At 45.9% G+C, this 22,084-nt stretch overlaps 1 protein-coding gene across 2 annotated transcripts in view; it reads right to left on the bottom strand.

Annotated features, from left to right (window-relative positions):
- HS1BP3 (HCLS1 binding protein 3) overlaps positions 1–22,084 on the bottom strand; it is a 693,029-nt gene that overhangs the window by 453,924 nt on the left and 217,021 nt on the right. For both annotated transcript variants that reach the window (XM_069605896.1, XM_069605895.1), the window contains exon 3: positions 9,096–9,303. In XM_069605896.1, the coding sequence (XP_069461997.1) occupies positions 9,096–9,303 (208 nt within the window). The remainder of the gene's footprint in view (positions 1–9,095; positions 9,304–22,084) is intronic.

Raw genomic sequence — 22,084 nt, 5'->3', positions numbered from 1 at the left:
GTGTTCTCCTCCCTCTTTAAGTCTCTCTCTCCCATTTACCGTCGATTCTCTTCTTATAAACGTCATTGTAATGAATGAAATTGTGTCTGTGTTCTGTGATCATGGCATTCATCCAACGTTCAGCCTTACCTGAAGCGAACAAATTCAAAGAATGATCTTTGCTAGTTATGCTTGAAACAGGAAATGCCAAAGTCTTTTCCACATCCATGTAGGCAGAAAGGGTGGTTTCGACTGGGAGTTCCTTATTGGAATGGGAGTATTTGTCCCCATGAGGGGAGGCACTCCCAGTGAGGTACCACTTGCCCAGACCCCCTAGGAAGGGTCTTGCATAGCAGGCTCACTAGGACTGGCCAATTTAGCAAGTCTTGGAGATATGTCAATATATTTTCAAAATCGATATACGAGGCAATATCATTAACATCAAGATATATTCATTACATATGCTACAATTTTTTATTTACTTTTTGATATTTACAAAGCTTTGTGTATTCTCAAACAGGAAGAGGAAACATGCATTTGCACTTTTTTCCCCAGTCAATATCTTATAAATAAAGGTGTTTATGACATGTCACATGTAGTTGGCGGGTTAAACTGAGCATTTCACCCACGTAAACAAAATTGAGATATATATTGTATATCGTCATTCAGCCCCAAAATATCAAAATGTGACTTTTGGTCCATTTTGCAGAGCACTAGGGCTTACATCTGTAGCCTCAAAGGTAGGGGCTCCTCTCTGAGTAGAAGGAACACATTGTCCAGATTCGTCACACAGCATACAAATAAAGCCATAGGAAGACATTCTTGTATTGACCAATAAAAGAAATAACCCAAAGAAAATCCAATAGTCTTACAGTGAGAGATCGATTTTCAGCCCCCTTTTTTTCTTCACCAACTTCTGTCCATCAAAGTCTTACCCGTTTTGCAATTTTAAAAAAAAGGGAACAGCTTCCAGGGGTTGTATGGTGGTGGTGCCAAAGTTTGAATTACCACTGAAATGGGGTAAAGGCAACTGTGATTAGGACTCACAGCCTCCTGCTGGACTTTGGCTGGTAGGCTGGTTTCAGTGGGAGGGACTCTAAGCCTGTGGGGTTCTTTCTGACACCCATCACCCCCTTCTAGCAATTTCCCTTGTGTGCTACCACACTTTTGTTCCTTGGGACTCCTGCTTCTATTCCTCCGTCTACCGTAGCATGCCCACACTCCAATCCTCTACCCCCCCCCCTTGTCCACATGCTCATACCTTCTCCCATCCACACTGGTTCACCAGATGTATACTGTATCAGATGAACCCTCCCCCCTCTGACTCAAGAAGCTTAGACTGCTCTTCCCCTACCCTTGTCCCCTTATGATATGGCATTTGTAACCCGCCTATACACAAGTGTTTCAAGGCCCGACGAGGCAGGGAGGGGGGGAACAGAAGGAAGACAGACAACGATCCTACTAGGCCAGGTGTCATTCAGATCGCGCAAGTGCATGGGTAGAGGGGAAGGGAAAAGTGTAAGGGGAAAGGGAGAGGGGAAAGTGCAGTGCAGGGGTAGTAGAAGAACAAGATAAATAGTAAGGGCCAGCTGGTGGCAAGTGCAAGGTAAGTGCAGACAAGTGCTGGGAAGGGGGGCTGTAGGGATTCAGAGACAGTCCCGCAGTGCAGGGGTTGCCAGGGAGGCAGTGCAAGGGGAGAGTGGCTGGGCCAAGGACCGAGATCGGTGAGAGTGGCCCAGTTGCAGATTCAGTGCAGTTTCAGTCAGGAATTTAGCAGGGGAGAGGGGGAGAGAAAGCAGAAGAAAAGAGGAAGGTTTTGAGGTGCTTCCAGAACCAGAGATGGTTCTCCTCAAGTTTCAGGGAGGCAGGAAGGCTGTTCCAGAGGGAGGCCCCTGCTGCGGAGAGATATCTACCCCCAACTCGTTGCTTGGAGAAGCGGCTGACCCTGAGGGAGTTGGAGGCGGATGAGCGAAGAGCTCGAGAAGGAAGATATTTAGGAAGAGAGAGTTGAAGGTATTAGCCCCGTAGTGGCTCTCCTGTCATCAAATTGGTCTGTTCTTCCTCTGGACATTGTATCCCCACCTTTTTCCTTATCTTTTCTTTTTGCGATCTCATCACTTACTTGAGTCTCCTCACTCAACTCTCCCTCTGGACTTTCCCCACTGCATCCCAATATTGCTCGTCTGTTACGCTCACCTGGTATCCACACGGACGCCACCCAGCCAGGTTACTCGCTGGTATGCTTCTCAGCTTTGCCCTGATGTGGTCTTCGGGGAAGATTCTGCCTGAAAATAGAGGAGGACTGTGTTCATTATTGACCGACTGTGGTATGTATCCTCCATCCACCCCCGTATGATTTCAGTCCCTCTGGCGCCCTCTCCTCACCTTGTGGTAGAATTAGGCGTGCTCGCCGTCCTGCTTTCTTTGCAGGGGTGAGTTGTCTTTCATGGGCGAGTGCGGTCCAGTTGCTTCACTGACGCTGGCCCGTTCGTTATTGTTCAGGTAGGTCTTATTGCTGTTCTTTAGTTTTGTTGCTATCCTGCATGCCTTTCTTTGTTTAAAATGTCTCTTTTTACTTCCTTAGGTATTCAAAGCTTCAGTGCGGCGAACTGGCTTGGTTGAACCCCGCTGGTAAATGATGGCGCATTAAGAGCGCTATGATGCGGTAAGTAAGCGATATGCGCAGCGCTGTGAAGTCTTGCCTTTGCTAACCTGTGTTTTCCTTACTTGTAGGTCATGGTGTTCTTCAGCGGGAGTGGAATGACCGGAGTGGTGCCAGCCGAGAGGCGACCAGCCAGGTAAGCCTTTTGAGCAGTTCGTAATTTGTAAATGTCTCTACTGCTTTCTTTAATGTTGCCTCTATCTTCCTCTTTCAGGTTGTTCTGTCCAGGAGGCGTGCAGATTCGAGGAAGCTGTTCTCAGTAGCTGCAAGTGTTTAAAGATGAAGACTGCAGGTAAGATGCTGCTGCTAATGATGTTCCTTTTGTCTCCTTGCAGGTTCTGCTTCTCCGAGGTTTGTGGGAATAGCTGGACACGGTGAGCGTCACGTTGCAAGCTGCAAAGTAACGCAAAGTGTGTTGTCTTGCTCGGGTGTGGTTTAAATATCCCCAACAAAATTGTCCAGGTAAAGTAGTCCCACTAGAGTAGTAAACACTAGATCTTACGAACCAAGCTATGTCGATGCCTCCATGTTGGCTGATAATACAATAAAGTGTAAGCACATTGTTTTTCATGGTGTATGAGCCTGGCGCCATAGGACTGGCCCTATGAGGGCTTTTCAAGAGGATGCCAGGCTCTAGAGGCCCGAGTCCTGACTCCACCTGGCCAATGGGTTTGCCAGAGGGGGTTTTGGGCGAGGGTCCTGACATCGTCTTTCATTGAATGTATCTTTGTGTGTCTCATCACCTCCTTTTTTAGGTGCTTCAACACTTCCTCCTATTATCTCATCACCTTCTCCTGCTTTTTCACTCCTTCTCACTATTCTTTTATCCACCCCTAATCTCTTGCCACCACCTCCTTTTCTTTCACCTGTTCTCTCTCTCCTTTGTCTCCACGTACCCCTTATCCAGTTAGTACTCACCCCTACCTCGGTGTCTGCTCCACACCTCTTCCTCCCAATCACCTTCTCATCTCTCCTCCAGTCACCTGCAAGGCAACCTGCTCTGTCATTCTTCTCCCCTCGAGCACACTCCTTTTCTCCAGCTCTGCTCTCTCTAGATGCATACACCTCTCCGACAACTCCCTCCCCCTTTATAGAGACTCGCTTCATGGGACCTCTCCTTCTCAGTGTCCTTCAGGTGTGGGGAATAGCTGGTTAAGGGATATAATTGGTTAGTTTGAATTTAGAGGCCGGGTACCACTCAAGTTGTGGGCTCCTTTCCATCCTTACAAGACTCTGCAGCCTGAGGCAATATCTGGCCCCATCTTTCTTTTGATTCTCTCAAAGGCGTGCTGTAAGTTCCACTGAGCAGAGAGAGGTGCTTCGCAAGGTCTTGGATTTTCGCATTTCCAAGACTCCATCCTATCAAAGAGGTATTTCTGTGAGGGGGACTTCAGTCGCATGAGTGTTTGGCAGTTAATTCGCTCACTCGTCGCAAGGTAGGTTGTTCCGCTGTAGCAATGCTTTGGTCTCCATGCTGCCTCAGGAATAGATTTCCTTTCCAAGTGTTACTTAAAGGGGCTGTGCACCTTCTTGGGGCCCTGTGACAAGTCAATGATGCAAGCTCATGCTCCAGATAAAATCTTGAGGTGTGATTATTTTACTTCTGATTTTTAAACTTTGAGGGAAATGCAATTTCAAAGGAGTAAATATTTGTGTTGTCCTCCACTAAAGAGTAAAATGCATCTGAAAATACAGCCGACACATCCAAAAAAGTTAAAGCTGTATGGAAATCATTATGCGGAAGTGGGCCACATCATGACAGAAACTCGTATTTCTCTCAAATTAACAGATACATTCACAGTGTGCAATAGAACAAACACTGTCTCAGAAATGGAGCAGGTGAGCATTAACACTGTGAGCTTCCCTGCATGCAAAGAATAGGTACAATAGCAGCATACACCTTTTAACGCTTCACTCACACAACAGGTCATCTTGAGTAGGAGCGTATCTGGATTTGCTCACATCAACAGACAAGGCCAATCAGGGGAACAGCAATGCAGGCTGTCAACATGTACAACAGGTGGAGTGGATCCGTACACGTTAAAGCAAGGGTAGAAGATACACAGAGAACAGATGAGGAATGGGTCTATAGGACAGGTGCAACACAGGCTTCAGGGGTGCACACTTCCATACTACTATAAAAAAGGTGTAAATGGAACTCCAGATAGCATTCTTTCCTCACATGCAACAGGAATGTATGGATCTCAACAGTACAAGATTCCCACAGAGAAGGCGGTCACAGCAGTAGAGGTTTCACTCGCATACAGAAGAAACTGCATGGGATGGAGCAGTGCAAGCAGCACCCCCACACTGAAGAGGTACATAAAGGGCAAAAGAAATACAAGCTACACTCGCACAGAATGGGAATGTGGGTTGTATAAGGGTATCCTTCCCACACCAACCCACAGGTCCTGCATCACTTGGTTACCCCAGTCTCTGCCCTTCGGGCAAGGCCGGTAACTTCGGCACAAAGGTGTGTGTGTGTGTGGGGGGGTGGTGAGAGAGACAGAAAGAGGAAGCCAATGTGGATGCAGGGGCACTGCGGCAAAGTTGAGGTAGGAGGCACAGGGAGGAATGGTGCCGGCCATCAGGAACGAATGTGGGCGTATGCTATGAGATTCAGCCAACATTCGGGTACTCCTAAATGTGTGGTACCTTCTCCCTAGGTGCCAACAGTGGTTAAAGCCCTCTGCTGCCACCCGGTTTGCAATAGCCCTGCACATTTCAATGTTATATTGGGTGTTTGTGTACCAATTAAATTAAATCTGAATCGTCAGCTTAGTTTTGTGTGTGTGAGCAGTATTTGAGGACAGAGTATTTGGACATGGGTCTTCTGAGTGCAAGCACAATCGTGCAGAGTATGTAGATTTCACTGGTTTACAGCAGTTCTCACGGTCATATCAGGGGTCAAAAGAACATTTTCAAGAAATGTATTATTTTTTATCATTTGCTCCTGGAGACCTTTGGCATTGCCCCCAGAGCCTGCCACTGAGTGCGTCATTGCACAGTAAGAGACAACTGAAGGGCAGAGCTCTCACATGATGCTTAACTTGGAAGCCAGACCACCAAGAACCGCTCATGGTTGGCAATCAAACAGGACTAACCAAAAGAGTCCAATGCTTTACTGAAAGCTGGCAGCCACTTTCGACTGTTGGATTGCACACGCAACACAGCAAGGGATTCACTTCCTTGAATACGTTTGCGGGCAGTGGGGTCATTTGTATGTTAGTTGGGTGAAGGCGAGGGTGAGTAAAAATTGGAAGGGTACTGTGTCAGGGATTCATAAAATGTCCGATTTACATCATGCATGCATTCTATTTCTGTGTCTACAGCCTCATGACTGCAGTTACAGTATCACTGAAAGTTGTTCAAATGTCATTTTTAAATTCTGTAGGAGCGGTTGCCATTTTGTTTTGGTAGAGTGCAATCTCTGTGTGTGTTGATAATCGAGAAGGGCCCTTTTGTGGTAACATGATTATACGGTCTTCTTGCAAATCCCTCCCTCTGAACCATAAAATCGAAAGTAAAATGCAACAGTGCAGAGGTCGATAATATGTTTACGTATGTCAGCAGTGGCGGCTGCTTTCATAGGGCGGGGGGGCGCCGCCCTCCCCACAATCCACCCCACCAACATATAAGTAAGTTCAACACTTCTGTTCTGTTACTCAGATTCAGAAGTTCTTCGTTTGTGTGTTAATTGCCATTGACATTTGCCAGCAGCAGTGCAGCCATGCAGCGTGCCGCGCTACAAAATCACAATAAATAAATAAATGGAGCTCAGCTGTGACTGCCTTATCAGGGCCGGCAGCCACAGCGGGGCGCGTCCCATTTTACGCTGATTTTCTTATTGTAAAGTGCGTGGAGCTTGTAGCTCCACGCACTTTACGTAAAACCCATTTAACCCAGGAGGCTGGCGGGGCGTTTGAGTGCTGGCCCCGCCAGTGATAATATATACGCAAACAGCGTACCGAAGATTCCATGATCTGCTCTGCCTCTTGGAGCATAGATACAGAAATGTCATTGGCTGTTTGCCAGCCAATGACATTTGAGTGGGGGTGGGGTGATGGCGCATGGTGCGTGCGCCACCTTTGGATCATCATTTGCTCGACTGAGTCGTGACTAGTGTAGCTGATCTGCCCACTACAGCAGGCCGAAGAAGTTTTCCCGCCAAAGCCAGTAAGTAAATTGTTTGTTGTTGTCCATGTAATACACGGCAACCTGGCCTTCAACATTCCCCCAGGAGTGCTCCAGGTCAGAGCCTCTGAGGAGGACTGTCCGAGCACTGCCCTGGGCAATGCAGGGCCTAGTTGACTGTCTGTGCTGCATGTCTACTACTAGGCCCTTCGGCATTTGGCTGTGGCTCTCTCTCTAGTGCTAGCATAGCACGACAGGAGCCCAGCCGAGCGGCGATGGCCTGGGCTCAGGGCTGCTCTGGTCACAGTCAGAGTGCCGGACCTTGACTAACGGTGCTCCAGATTAGGAATTGGCAATTGCTGCGGTCTGTGGGGCGTGAGGGTTGCAAGAGTTATAACCTGATTGAAGGTGTTTGAACTATATTAATCACCAAACACACCTATGAAACAGTGCCAGATCCTTAATAAATGGACATTTCTTCAAGGAAATAAAATGCAAACAATTGAATCTTCCATTATGCGTTCCTCAGCAGTGATGGATGGTTATGCCTGCTCCCGTACTTCTCGGATTAATTGAGCTATTGAAAAAGGATTTAACACAGGCTAAATAACCAGAAATGAATGTGAAATACTAGAGCAAATGCATCGTTAAATACTCGGCGGACAGCGGGGTTATTAGAGTAATATGGTTTGCGTCCATTGTTTAACAAGTGTAAAACAATGTTTTCTGCACAAGCACATGCGGTTTCTTCCTAATAGCATCATTTGTTATTCATTTTGTGTAAAATACGACTGTGAGCTATAAACTGATCCGAAATAATAATAATAGTGACAGTAATGCGAATAATTTGTGCACTGGTCTAGAGCTTCATGCCTGGTTCCGTCTGCTTCTAAGCGCTGTAATAACAGATCTAATAGCAGGTGCTAGTATTACCCACTATAAAGGTATGCACATATTTACCTCGGAAAGATGAAGGGCTGGGTAAACTCTGCCACTCTCTTTGCCCTTGCTAAGTGCAGGGTGGCACCAGGTCTGAGTGGAGCGATTAACTCACGATCTGGCGCCCAGACAAATGGCAATCCGATTCTTTTCATCAAAACAGATCGCTGAGGCGAGCATTATATAGAATAGGAGGTTTGGCCCTGGTGTCTTCTATGTTTACTAATGTTTTGATGATACTTATTTGAGCAAAGGATTTTAACTGGGACCCTCTGGGCCTCAACCTGATTGTGACAAAATGGCTGCACAGTCTAGCCCATCTGAAACCTTTGTCAGATGATACCTCTGTCAGTGGTTGGGCAGATTCTATGTGCGGGGGTCTGCAACGTTTGCAACAACAGATATTTTGGATTACAATTATCATCAGCCCCAGGTGAATGGTGAGTCATAGTCAAAAACATCTGGAAAGTCATAGATTGCATGCCCTCATCCCAGGGCAATGCAAATCAGTGTTACACATAGCACAGGAATAACAGATGTGGTGAGTGGCAGCCAGTGGCGTAACACAAAATTTGGGGTCCCCCTGCGAGCCATTCTGAGGCCCCCCCCTCCAACTCAGCAACAAATCACGAGTCAGGCCACACTCTGGGCCAGCCTAGATTGTCACGCTTGGGCAATACGCACAAACGTGCTGCTGGAGGGGTATGCCGCACACTGCACTAGGAGAAAGATATAAATATGTGTTTTAATGCAATATACAGCACACTTTCTGAGTAAAATTGGCTATAAAGCCACAGTGTTTGCAATTGTTTTGTAGGGTAACACCAATCCAATACATGCAAGTCACCAACAGTGCACAGGAACCTTAATGCTTTGCTATTAAAAATGCCATGCCACAATGAAACCATGTCCAACTGGCAGCAAATGTAGACCAGCGTAGACACGTAATAACATTTCAGCATGCCAGGCCACATTCAGACATACCTAGACAATACAAGTTGCTGTAAAACACACCATCACACTTGCGCACGTAAGAATTACGTACCACCATTAGTATGTAAAACCTAATGCTTTTTGTCATATTTCGGTGGTTTTTTTGGACAGTAAATTAGCACATTTTGGAGGCAATTTTTCAAAGAATTTCACGGGGGGAGAACCCCCCGCACCATCCTTGGGTGGTGTGGTCTCGTGTACCGTGCGCGCAAGCTCTAAAATTCACCTTGGGAAATTTACGCCCCACCAGCTTTCAAACTCACCAGCCACCACTGTGTGTCAGGATAGCTTTGCCTATTCTTGCACAAACTGTTCTACGATTAAAGAAATCAAGGACGTTTTACAAAATTTCCAATGTTGTAAATTTGAGTCAATGTTTTTACATTACCTAAGAATTCCAGAAACTCTGGGCTGTTTGCAAGCCCCTCCTCCTTTGAGATAAACCTCATGATCTCGTCAAAGGTTGCTCTTCGTTCTCGGATGTCCGTCTCTCCGACAAACAATACCTTCCTGGGGACCGGGGGAAGGGATGCCTGAGGATAATGTTGAGCCAGCTTCTGGTGGAATTCTTCAATTTCACTGTATTTCTTTGAAACCTGAAAAGGGATATATTTAAAATGAACATGTTACACATGTTCCGATATTTGCAAAATCGTGAATTTAAAAGTGAGCAATGATGTCAACACAGTAAGGTTGGCAATTATCAGGGGTCAAGTCCTAAAAATTAAAGTGGGGGAATTCATCAACAAACGCAATGGGATGCAACGTCGCCGGAAATTAGCATATCAAGGTGAAATATGCACATTTAATTAAATTGGCTTTACATAACCACCCAAATTGCACGGGACGAATAGCATTGCCTTTCATAAAATCAACACACACACAAAACAAGAGAGGATATTTTCTTTATAATGTTTTTCAAAACGTTAAAAGGTGTGCATGGAGTGTTTTAAACTCCAAGAACCAATACAAATGTTTTCCCTGGAACTTGCAGTACCGAAATGTGACATTTCACCTTTAGTTGTTTATTTTTCATCAGGTTATACAGTGCAGTGGTGAAGTGTCTGACCTGACGACTGCAGTTTGATCCCTGAGGTCGGCTTTAATTCATACATTCAAAGAGGACATTCAATGTTTCTCATTTTAGCTGGGGGGACAGAGTACACCCTCTGAAAAAAGTGGGTGGACTCTGTCCATCCGCATGTACCCTCGACTTTAGCCCTGGCAATTATCCTATCATTTATCTTAGGTGTAGGGTACCTATTGTCACCCCATGTGTGGTCAAGAGCTGTAAGAGCTTCAATTAGGCAATACGCCCAGAGCCTGTGGGCCATTACCGCATAAGCTAATGCCCCAGGGCCCATAGTGGAGGCATTACCTTATGCAGTTATTTCCAAAAGGCGAGGGGCTTATTTCCATTACTACTTCCCCCCAGCCATTAGACTGGGGTACTAAAAGGCATTTTTTTTTCTGTTCCGTAACGTTCTGGCGTTTTGGAACAGAAAAATAAATAAATAATGTAAATAAAATGGCCACCGGGGAAGGGAAAACGAAGTCCGTTTTTCCTTTCCATGGCGGCCATTGCAAAAAATAGGGATAAAAGTAAACAAACAAAATGGCTGCCATGGGTAGGGAGAAGGGACTACATGTAGTCCCTTCTTCCTTTCCATGACAGCCTGTCGCAGATCAGGAGCGGACGCGCTGGTGACGGAAGTGTTCCCTGCGGGTCCGCTCTCTAAATGGTAAATGGACAGAAAAGAAGATAAGTGGCGGTGGGAGGGCGGCAGGGATTTCTGTTGATGGGAGGATGGGAGAGACGGTTGGAGAAAGACTTATCTGATTCCCCGGTGAGGGGAGAAGGCGGGTGTCGACCGTGAGGAGGCAAATGGCAGCTGGATTACAATGTGGTAATACCCGCATTCTGAGCTTTCACATTGGCTGGGAGGCCGCCTCACCCCCCTCACCGGGCACTAATGGGTAATTAAAGTGATCTTTTTCTCCTGGCAGCAACATGTCTAATCTGAACTGAAAGAGAGGCAAGGTATAATGAACACATTGCGTAGCATTCGAGAGGGCAACAATGACCTGAGAAGTAGAAATGTGCACAAGAAAGGAATAAATGCAGTTATAGAAGAGGAAGGACGCTATTCAAATCCTCTGAATGCAGCCGAAGCATCAACCTATGAGAGGGAAATATGCAGAAAGCCTGAACATGTCCTAGCATACTCTGGGACCAACAAAGGACCTTAAACTAAGATGGGGTTCAGGTTTGGGAGTAAGCTCTACAAACAGAATCAAGTGCTAAACTAAGAGTGCAAAAGGTTTAAGCAGGCCTTAAACTTTTCACTTGCAATTAGCCATTGGAGAGTGAGAATTGACAATTGGGGAGTAAGAAATGGTGAGTTGTGTGGATGCAGATAACCGAGTGCGGCAAAATACTTGTTATACCCGGTTAGTAGAAACTTGAAATCTTACCCCTGGTTGAAGGGGATATCCAAGTGTGCAGGAAGCGTGATGTCCAGTGCAAAGAAAGGACTGTGGTCCTCAGTTCAAATGGCTTAGGTTGCATCAGTTCATAGTCCGGGTTGGCCACTCTGAAGGTATTACCCACACAAAGAGCCTCACATTTCTCCTGGTCCTTCTGGATTATGAAGCCTTCTGTAAAGTAGATAGTGGATGTTGGCACTCTTAGGCTCAGTACGTTTCTCAATCCGTCCTGGGTGGGGTTTCAGGCTGCAGTAAGTGGTTCTCTTGCCCCCTCAACCCAGGGAGTCAGGTTTCAGTGTACAGTGCATTTCCCTGATCGGAATCCTTCATGTACTAGGTACTTCTCAATCAACAGGCAGTGTTCAACACTGGCAACCATGGGACTCCCACATCCCCACAGTGAAGATCTGCATGAGCACGGGTAATATTGGTTGCAAGGTTTGCCCACCATGCCTAAAGACTTGCTATGATAGGAAACAGTTAATGTTGTTTCGTTCTAATATGCAGTATCAGGGAAGGAGTAAAGAACCTCTTTCTTCCAGGAGAAAGCCCAGCAAAAACATTGCACCATCATCAGTGAATGCAAGAGACATGATCTTTTTGAGGCAAACCTCATTTTCGATTGTGTGTGCATCTCGGTCACTGCAGTGTGGAAGAGTAGAGATGGGCCCAGTTATCTGCAGTTTGTGGGATGTAGAGGTGCACACAATTTCATCAAATTAATCTTTGTATTTGTTCTCTGGTAAGTGTCTTTCATGTGAATCTTACAGGTGCGCCCTGTTAGGACCAGTGCTACCGGGTCTGTACAATGAAACAAAAATAGGCTCCTCAAAGCTAACGAGGCACAAACAGGAGCACACACAGTAACTAACAAGTTAAGAAATCAAGTAATGTGATTTTAGATTTTTCATTAACAGTCTAACTTTTTAGTAATAATCAAAATACGTTGCTTCTTCAAATAAAATTCATTAAACAAATTTCACACAAAATGTACAATGTCTTTAGTCATGGCATTGTTCGATGGTGACCGGGTCTGTTATTTAATTATGAGTTACATGCTTAGTTTTCCTAACAATTTGTCTAATTATCATCGAGTCATATCCTGATAGGAAGCTGGTTTGAATCACTGTCTTCTACTATGCGCTTCCGGCTATAATATGCCCTTCTTCAGCTATAGATATCTGGATCAATAAGTTCTGTGAAGTAAATGTATGTACTTGATTTCTTAACTTGTTAGTTGCTGTGTGTGCCCCTGTTTGCACCCAGTTATCTGCAGCTAGGGGATGCCAAAGGGCCAGGCCGAGGGTAACCCATGGCTGATTCTGCCTTCTTTGGTACCTGAAATTCAGCTTGTGCTGCAGCAACCAGCTGAAGTGTGGCCTTTGCAGAGACACCGGTCACTACAGTGCAGATGGGATCACTCTGATAAAATGCTCCATTGTAAAATGTGGCCATCATTGGCAATTTTCCTAACGGTTGGAAATATGCTGCGTCTGCAGATGCGGTGGCTTCCCTATGTTGACTGCAGAACTTTGTGGAATAGTGTAGTGCGATGGGCAGCTGTTCCGCTACCCAGGCCTTAGGCAGTGGCTTGTCTCAATGGTGACCTAATTAACACAGAGTTGTGCACCACAGAGAGCGACGTTTTTTGCCCTTCTTGTAAGGATGGCCTGATACCCATGTCTGTCAGGCGTGTCCTACGAGAGTGAATACATGCTATAAAAACCCTCAGTCCTTGTCAAGTGTCCAAGAGCACCATTCCAAATGTGGGCTGTTGTGGAAACTGAGAAGGCAGCCCATCTGAACCACCGTCCATAGGATGCAGGGTATCTGATGGGCTTGTAAACTGTTCCTTTTGTTTCAACACCATGAGCGTGAAGTGATCTGGCAAAGAATACAACTGACCAGCTGGTGCTTATGGAGAATGTGGCCGGAGGCAGTGGCAGATCAGGAATTCTGTATTTTTTGGAGCGTAAATATTTCAAAGAACTAGGTCAGAACGACCGAGCGTAGCGAAGCTGACACCCCCCCACCCCCACTCTCCCAACCCCCGACACCACCACCTCCGGGAACACCATTTCTGTGAAATATTGGGTAATAAGCAAGACATTTTGGAATTAGTTTTGTAAGGTAACTCCAATGCAAAAATTCAATAAATCCAAGTCATCAACAGTGCACAGGAGCATTTCCCAACACATTTTCACAATGCTTTTGCCCACAACATATGCCAGTATAAAGCATGTTTACACTGGCTGTGTCCTTACATTTTCATGTTGGCTGCACCAATATATGTCAGAATATACTCATGTTTGCTTTGCACATAATTCCAGTAAAGATACTATAAGAAAACGTGTCTACGCTGGCTCTGCCAATATATGGCAGCATCCCCATGTAGGTACATACTCCTGTTGGCTTTGCCTTTAAAAAGGCCATTCCAAATGAGAGCACGGCAGCCTCGGAGAGTGCAAGTTGGTAGTGAACGCCAGAACCTCCACCTAAGGTTCCTTTGGTAGAGCCACCTGCTCCAACAATGCCTGCCTCATCTAAAGTGAATTTTCGGCAATGCCGGACAGGGTTCCAGGAAACTTTCATGATATCTTTCCTGGAAGAGTTTCAATTCTTCCAGACCGACATAAACTGTCCATTACAGAGATAAGGAGGGACATGGCCCAATTGGAAGAGGGCGGACATAAATGAAAGGGCCTTACAAAATATCTCAGAGGATGCCCAAAAAAACATTGAAAGCATGAAGCACTTAAGCAGAATATCCCAGAACCTTAGAATTACAGTACGACGATTTGGAAAACTGATTGCGATGCTCTAATATTCGACTACAGAAGCTAACTGAGGAGATGGTCACCAAAGATCTACCTAGTACAATCCAGACTCTCTTGGCTGACTTGCTGGGAGATGCTTCTCCTGACTCCTTTCTACTGGACGGATTGTACCATGTTGGACCATGGAGAAAGGATGCCAATGCCTCACAAAGAGATGTTTTGGCTGCATTGACAGCATACACCAAGAATGAGGCTATTTTAACAGCAGCTAGGCATGCCTATGGTGAATGGAAAGGAAGTTCACCTGTTTCAGGATATAGCAATGTCCACCCTGCAGAAACGATAATAAATGGGTGCCGTGGTTAGGCAGCTTACGTAAAGGAAGATCAAATACCATAGGACTTTTCCTTTTGGCCTTCTTTATACCTGGGAGGGTACGCAGTGACACATCATGGCAGTGGGGAGTGATTGGCACTCCTACAAATAGAAGAAGAACCCTAGGGAGTGGGGGGAGAGGGGATTGCCTCTCTGCATCGAATGACGACTTTGAGGAAAAAACCCTGGGTCTGGTCACAGACTCCATCCAGGACTAGGGAGAAGAGACGGCAACATATTCAGACACCCCCTCATTATACGCATCAACACACTTCCGACATCCACTCTTGATGACTGAGACCAGGCAGTTACTTGAGAATGCTGTTGTGATGATAAGGGGTAGTTGCAAGTGCATCAGAGGGTTTTGATATTACTTTTACAACTTATGTCGTCCATAATATTTTTCTTGAAGCAATAGGTGGTGGCCTGACCAATGGATCGGACAGTTGCATTGGTAGGTTGGATCCCTGTGGATACCCTTAGCATGCTCTCATTGTTATAAAGGGCTGTCTCGGCCAAAAACTGGGTCATTGGAACTCACTGCCTCTGGGCGCTTTGACCATCGTCTGCTCAATTTTCAGTTAATTGTTTCTTGTTTTGGGTTCTACGTTTTGTTTTATGGCGCACTATTTGGCAAAGGGAAGGCGGGAGGGTGTGTTGTTCAGGACTGGGGATTACAGCTCCCTACTATTACACTACAAACATACCCATGAAGGGAAGGCCCTTAGCAATGGGAAATCCCCACTAAAAGGGAATGGGGGCATTGGGGGACATGTGAAGGTCTCCAGAAAGAATGGGTAAATGCTTACAGTTCACACAGAACACAATGGCACTTAATTCGCCAACAAAGAGAAAGAATGTGGATGAGTATATTAGAGGGGCGGGGCAGATGTGGTCGCCATACAGGAGACACATGTTCGAAATACTGACGGGTCCAAAAATAAGGTTTAGACATTACAGAAGGATAGTACAAGCCACTCTCTGACCAAGACGTGCAAGGTTCTTTTAGTTTCCAGTAATGATTTTCATATACAATTTGGGGCGGCAAAGGAGGATAAAGGGGGTCACTTTTTGTTTGTGAATCTTCTCCATGGCGCTCACAGGATCACATTGGCTACACTCTATGCCCCTAATATGGGACAGAACAGATTCTTAGATCGACCCTAACTTAACTGGAGGGTTTCGCGACGGGGAATAGAATCCGCATGGGAGATTTTAAAATGGCCTAGTTGCCTTCGCTGGATAGAAGCCAAGGCAGCTCCCAATGGGATAGAGCAGGGAAAGTCTAACATTGAGAAATGCATGGAAGGAAACTAAGGGCCCACTGAAGGGGTTTACTTTTTATATGAACATTCACAAGTCATTCTCAAGAATAGTTCATTAATGTATCTCGCCCGCATTGCTAGGCCGTTTGGAGGAGGTGGAGTTAGGCTCAATTTCCTTATACGATCACGCTCCATTTCACACAAGGATCAACCTCCCAAATGTGAGAAGTGCGATTTGGAAGTGGAGTTTCCCAATGGAGCATCTTGAAGACCCAATGATCACTGAAAAAATAGAGAAGGTAATTGGGGAATATTTTGTGAACAACCCACCCTCCCTTACCTCGGAAGGCATGACAAGGGATCCCTTCAAAGCATTTATCTGAGGGGAACTCATTTTCCTGATGTCCCAAAGGGACAAACTACTCAGATCTCTGGAGCGAGATCTGAGGAGGAACTGCACTCACTGAAACGAGCGAGGGTAGACAATCCAAATAGAGCAAACCTAAAAGCATACAAAGCGCACCAGGGCAGCTGGATCTGTTGAGAACCAGACGAACAGAGAAAGTTACTACACACCAACCACCATTACAATATTCAGGTCAACAGAGTGGACAAGTTATTTTCTCAAACCATTAGAGAACAATGGGGCACTAGATCGATCATTGCATTAACTGACAACGGTAACACAATTACAAAACACAGCAGAGATATATGTGTGATTTAATAAATTCTATGGACACCTATACACAACAGGATGTGCGTCAACGACCATGCAAGGCGAATACCTTCAAACAGTGCCATCCCAATGGGACCAGGAGAGTTTAGAGGAAGTAATATCTCAAAAGAAAGTCTGTGCGGTTATCAAGAGCCTATCAATTAATAAATCCCCAGGTCCTGATGGCTGCCTGGCCATTTTTTATCAAGTATGTTGGTCTATATTAGTCGCCAAATTCACCACACTTCAACTCCTTCTGCTTATCTGCCCACATTACTCCCTCAAAGGAGGGGGCCATGGTAATCCTCACTCTCAAGCCCTTCAAAGATCAAAACCTGGTGCAGGTTCTACCGCCCTATACCCTTATTAATGTAGATGCAAACATTTACACTAAGGTCTTAGCTAACAGACTAGATTCCTTGCTTCTTTCTCTAATAAAACCAGACCAGTCAGCGTCTGTGAGAAACTGCCAGACCTTCACCAACATTAGAAGGGTGTTATATTTCATGGAAAAAGTGGATATCACGGCACACCATCCATCCTTCTCTCATAATACACAGAGAAAACATTTGACCGTGTAGAGTGGTCTTGCTAGTTTGCTACTCTCTGAGAAATGGGCTTTGGGCATTTTTATGTTCAGACATTGAGGGCCAACTACATTGCTCCCTCAATTTGTCCATCTATAAATGGCACCATTTCAAGTAGAATTCAACTTACTTGAGGCACTAAAGAGGGCTGCCCCCTGTCTCTCCTCTCAACTTGCTGTCTTTCTGGAGACTTTCCTCCTCTGTTTGTGGAAATCTGTGGAGATAAGGGGTATTCCATTTGGGGTTGAAGAACACAAGGTTTCAGCCTTCACGGACGACATGCTCCTACCCCTGAAGGACACAGTACACTCCTTCCCGGCAGTAGAGATGGAAATGGAGGCCTTTGGGTGTTTCTCGAGCCTCAAGGTCAATATAGACAAGTCTGAAATACTTAATCTAACGCTGAAAGAGCCTGAATTATTCATGTCCCAATCATTTTCACCCTCCAAGTGGGTGAAGGGAGGTATAAAATATCTGGTTGTCATGCTTACCTCCTCCATGGACAAACTATATGCAGCCCTTCTAAATTTCATGGTCTACTGTGAGGCTACAAAAATTTGGCCAATTCTGGAATGGTTCTCAAAAGACTACAGTAGAACTTGGGTCAGAATGGCGAGAGCTCTCATCGGTAAGTCTCTAGATGAGGTCCTATGCTTCATGAAGAAGATAGGCCCAGTAACATGTATTCGAGAACCATTACAAAATTGGTTGGAGACACATAGGATAAGCTAATCATCATGCATGGGATGTCATCCTATCCTTCAACCCTCTTTTTGGGAATCCCCAGTACTCTCAGGGCAAGGTAAATGCATTAAAACAATGATGGAAAGCGGGCTGCAGTAAACAGAGCGACATGTTCCACGGATCCGAAATTATTTCTTTTAAGGATTGTAACAGTCCTTCCTAATAAGTGAAAAGAAAAGGCACCATTATTATCAGCTTCGTCACTGGGCCATGAACCCAGATAATAAAGCAACTGCCTTGAGGGCTCTCACCCACTTTGAAAAATTCCTGGTCACATAGGCAGGATCCAAAAATCAGATCTCTTCCATACACAAACTGATAAAGGACAGTTCCCCCAAATGGGAGACCACATTGGAGAAACGCATTACCAGAAAAAATGGGACCCTATTTGTCAAAATATTCCTAACCTCACCAGATTGATACAATTGAGAGAAATGTCAAGTGAGATTAGGACATATTGCACTATATTTCTACGCGGTTACATACCATGTTTCCATAATCATCACCCAACTGAGAGGCTGTGCAGACAGACAAAAGTGTATTGGTCATGAAGAGAGGGTCCCAGGAATGTCCCTCCTCACCCCCATGGACATGACGGGCCGAAAAGTCACAAACGACCAAAGTCACTCGTCATTTGGACAACCCTCAAGTGCACCACCGACTGACACGTATGCAGAGAGGTATTCCCTCAGACAGTCATTCCAACCTTATCCAGTTCATATACTCATGGATACAGGTGATTCAACAGTGATCATGGATCCGAACACCATAATGGACGGCATCGATTAAACACCAAAGAAGCCACAGTGCTGACGTCATTAGTGACACCATGACATAGCTGCGTTAGCCACAAAGAACACTCGCAACCATGGACAGCTTAAACACTCACTCGTCTACACTAAGAACATGCTTACACAGTTAGGTAGATAGAGGGCAGATACATATAAATACTGTCAAAGCTTTCATTATTTTCCTCATTAGCCAAGTGCAGTAACGCTAAACACAAGACAACAGAAGATCCTGAGCAAGCTTGCAGATGCTTATGGTAATTAACCCCATGGAACTACAGGCGTATAAATGTAGACAGGTAGGACCATGTACGACTAATCTATAGGAAACATAGCACAATATAAGTGCGTAAAAATCATATTATAAGTCTAATGAATATCACAGAAGGCAGTAAAATGCAGTACACCATACAAGCAAAGCAGACTCAGGCTGCATGATGCGGGAAGACCAAGCTCACAGCCAAGGTCTGAGATAAACAAGCGCATTCCAATCTTCAAATGACAAGGGGCAGCTGCAGGAAACCAGATTAAATGCTCATAAATGCAGACCCAAAGAGCTCCATTGTGTGGTTACAACCACGTGATGCAACCGAACTAGACAATGGGTATAAACTGTGAGGTGCAGACGAACCGTTCTCAGCCACCCAGGCGAGATGTCAAACAAATGTTTCAACATGAAGCACACTCTCATATGCAAAGGTGGTGTTTCTACCAGATACGTTTGGGGCACATAGTCATTTCACATCACCTTGAAGAGGTGCACAGAGGGCTGAGAACCGAACTGGCTCCCAGGCCTGGGGATACCGGATCTAACCAATCAAGAGACAGAAATCTAGGGATGGATGGCAAAGGGCAAGGGCCAATGGTAAGTCTACGACCCTGCAACAATTTAATAAATAATTTCTTGGGCACGGGGTAGGTTAGCCACATGACATAGAAGGTCCAGTAGAATTAGATGTATACTGACCCGCTATAGGGTATACTATTCCAAGCAACCAACCAGAGAAGGGGATAGGTTTTTGGGGGAGGGCCCAGGTGATGACGCCATTTGGTATCAAACATGTGAAGCATGTCTTGTGAAATTGAGAATTACTGGAGAATTGTGATTGTCCTGTATGGTCCATGTCAGTTTTTGCAATAAACAACAGTTCCAACTTGACCTTGGCTGAATCCTCTGTTTATTCTGGAGAAAGGGTTGTTGGGCCCTTGAGAGCCAAACTAGTAAGTTCCTAGCCCTTCCCAGACCTCTCTGGCATACTGGGTTTCTCTCCAACAAGTTGGTAGCAGAGGACTGTTGGGCTACACGTGTTCTGCACAAAGCCAACTCTCCTGGGGCAGCGCCAAGAGGGCTGTGGGACTCCGTGCGGTTTTCGAGAAGATGGGGAAAGCGCACCCCATGCAAAGGCCATCAGGAGCCAGCCTGGAAATATCCTGGAAATATCCAGCTTGAAGTCCGTGAGGAGTCCTGCAGACCAGAGGGGTGGTTTAGCAGCTTTGGGTGACCCGGCAGCTGAACTGCATCAGCAGATCATGGAGTGTAAGTATTGACCCAGCCAAACGGCAACTAAGGGGAGAGGGAAAGTAACGGGGGGTGCGAGGGTAGTACTGTGTATTATTGAGTACCATTGGAATATTATCGAGTATTGGCTGGCAGTGTCGAGTAGTGTCAAGCTTAGGAGGGAACGGAGTAGAGGTAGATGTCATTTCTGTGTTTAGGGCACATTCGGTCTTGAAGGAAATGTTTCTGGTGAATAACCTAGAATACTGACTTAAGGGCATGGATGCCAAACGTTGTCTGAATATTGGATTTCCTGTGGGTTTAGCATTTTAGCTTGGGTCATAGATCATGGTATCCCCGTTTAAGGTTTAGCAAAGGGACCGGGCCTAGATTGCGGAAGGTGATTTGTCTGGTTAAATCCCACAGACGTTTAATCTACAAGGTGATGCTGTAGGTACAGATTGAACACAAAGAATATTGGTATCCCCTGTTAGGAGGCAGTAAGATAGCTGTGGGTTCATGTTGAGGCTGTGGATATTTTTGTGCAACAGGAATCTAGCATTGTGCGCGCTGTAAGTAATCTTTAGCACTTCCTTGTTTAGTGAGTTGGTGACGTCACCCGGTAGGTTTGTGCATAGGACTTGGAAAGCACGAGGTGGAGTAGGCGCGGTGTTCAGAAACTTTAGATTGACAGAGGAGGTTGTCGAGCTGCAGTGCGTGAAAGGTGTAAATGCAAGATTGGTGGGTGTACCTGAGGAGGCAGAGAATTGTAGAAGGGTGGTGCATGGAGGCTTGAGGAAAGTTGAAAGAATTGCCATTTACTGTGTTTTTCCCACCAGCAGAGTGTCTAAAACCTCGACTGGAGGTCACGTAAGAATAATCACAATGTATCAAGGGAAGTGCAGGGGGGACACACCCCTACAGCACTCGTGTAAGACCCTCCCTCCCTATAAGGACAAGATTTGTAAATATAGCATGGCATGGACGGAAAGCACCAGGGTAAAATGACTAAGCCATAGCCACAATGCACAAGTTTCTCCAAAGATGTTCAGCAATCACTATTGACACACTTACAGGACACTTAAGGGAAAGAAATTAGCCAATCCTATGGCGATATTCGAGCACTGGCGGATGTTCCTGGAGGGCGAGGGGGGAAGCAGTGAGGTGTTGATGGATGCTAAACCAACGGGAGACATCAGGCCAGTGTCCCCGCCTTTCGTTCCCACACCTTCTCCTGCGAGTGATAAAGCAGGGGACAAAGACGATGAGCAAGGGCTTTACCCACTAAGTGAGCTAAAGGCAGCAGAAGGGTATTCAAATCCAGTATTTAAACCTCATCCGTATACCAATGAGGAGGGGCAGAAAGGGATCGGACAGATGAACAGCGGTAAGAGAGCAAACGGTGAGGCTCAGTAGGACACAAAAAGGGGCTAGAGGGCACAGTCACAATGAAGTGGGTAGGGGGACGGTTTCTCCTAAAACTAGTTGGGAAGACAACAGGAGAAGCAGCGGGGGCGACCAAAGAAATGGAGGGCCTTAAGTGGACCAGCAAAGCGAAAGGATTGGGCAGAGATAATGGAAGAAGTAGACAGAAGGGGAAAGGAAGCACAAGAGAGGCATGAGAGAGGGCACAGAGACAGGCAAAGGGAGAAAGAGAAAGAGCAGGAGCAGCATGAAAGGAGGAGGAGGGAGCTAGAAGAGATCGAAAATCAGGAGGGGGTAGATGAAGGGAGACAGACAGCATGACTACACAGGATAGACTGCCGACATATCAGACGGAACAGGCATTGGGTCCTTCGGGGAGGAGGTGGGCAAGACATGATTGACATCGACTTCACAGGGAAGCCCAATACCGGCATGGACTCTAGGGGACTGAGCTTTGTGGACGATTCTTGCAGTAAAATGGACACCGACTCAGAAGAGGACATACAGGGAAGTGGGGACGAGGTGTGTGGCAACCCAAGCACAGATCCACTGGGAACAGTGCAGAGAAAAGCGTAGCATGGGAAGGTGGAAAGCATACAGGAGCATTTAAGGATGATAGGGATGATCAATCATCACAGACCAGACACATCACACAGCTTTGACAACTTTATCACATACATCGAGAGACTCCGGGATCTCCCTGGACGAAGGAAGGG

Source organism: Ambystoma mexicanum, chromosome 4p, assembly GCF_040938575.1.
Source record: "Ambystoma mexicanum isolate Mex_15411 chromosome 4p, UKY_AmexF1_1, whole genome shotgun sequence".
In the NCBI taxonomy this organism is placed as follows: domain Eukaryota; kingdom Metazoa; phylum Chordata; class Amphibia; order Caudata; family Ambystomatidae; genus Ambystoma; species Ambystoma mexicanum.
This window is presented reverse-complemented; position numbering and strand designations above follow the sequence as displayed.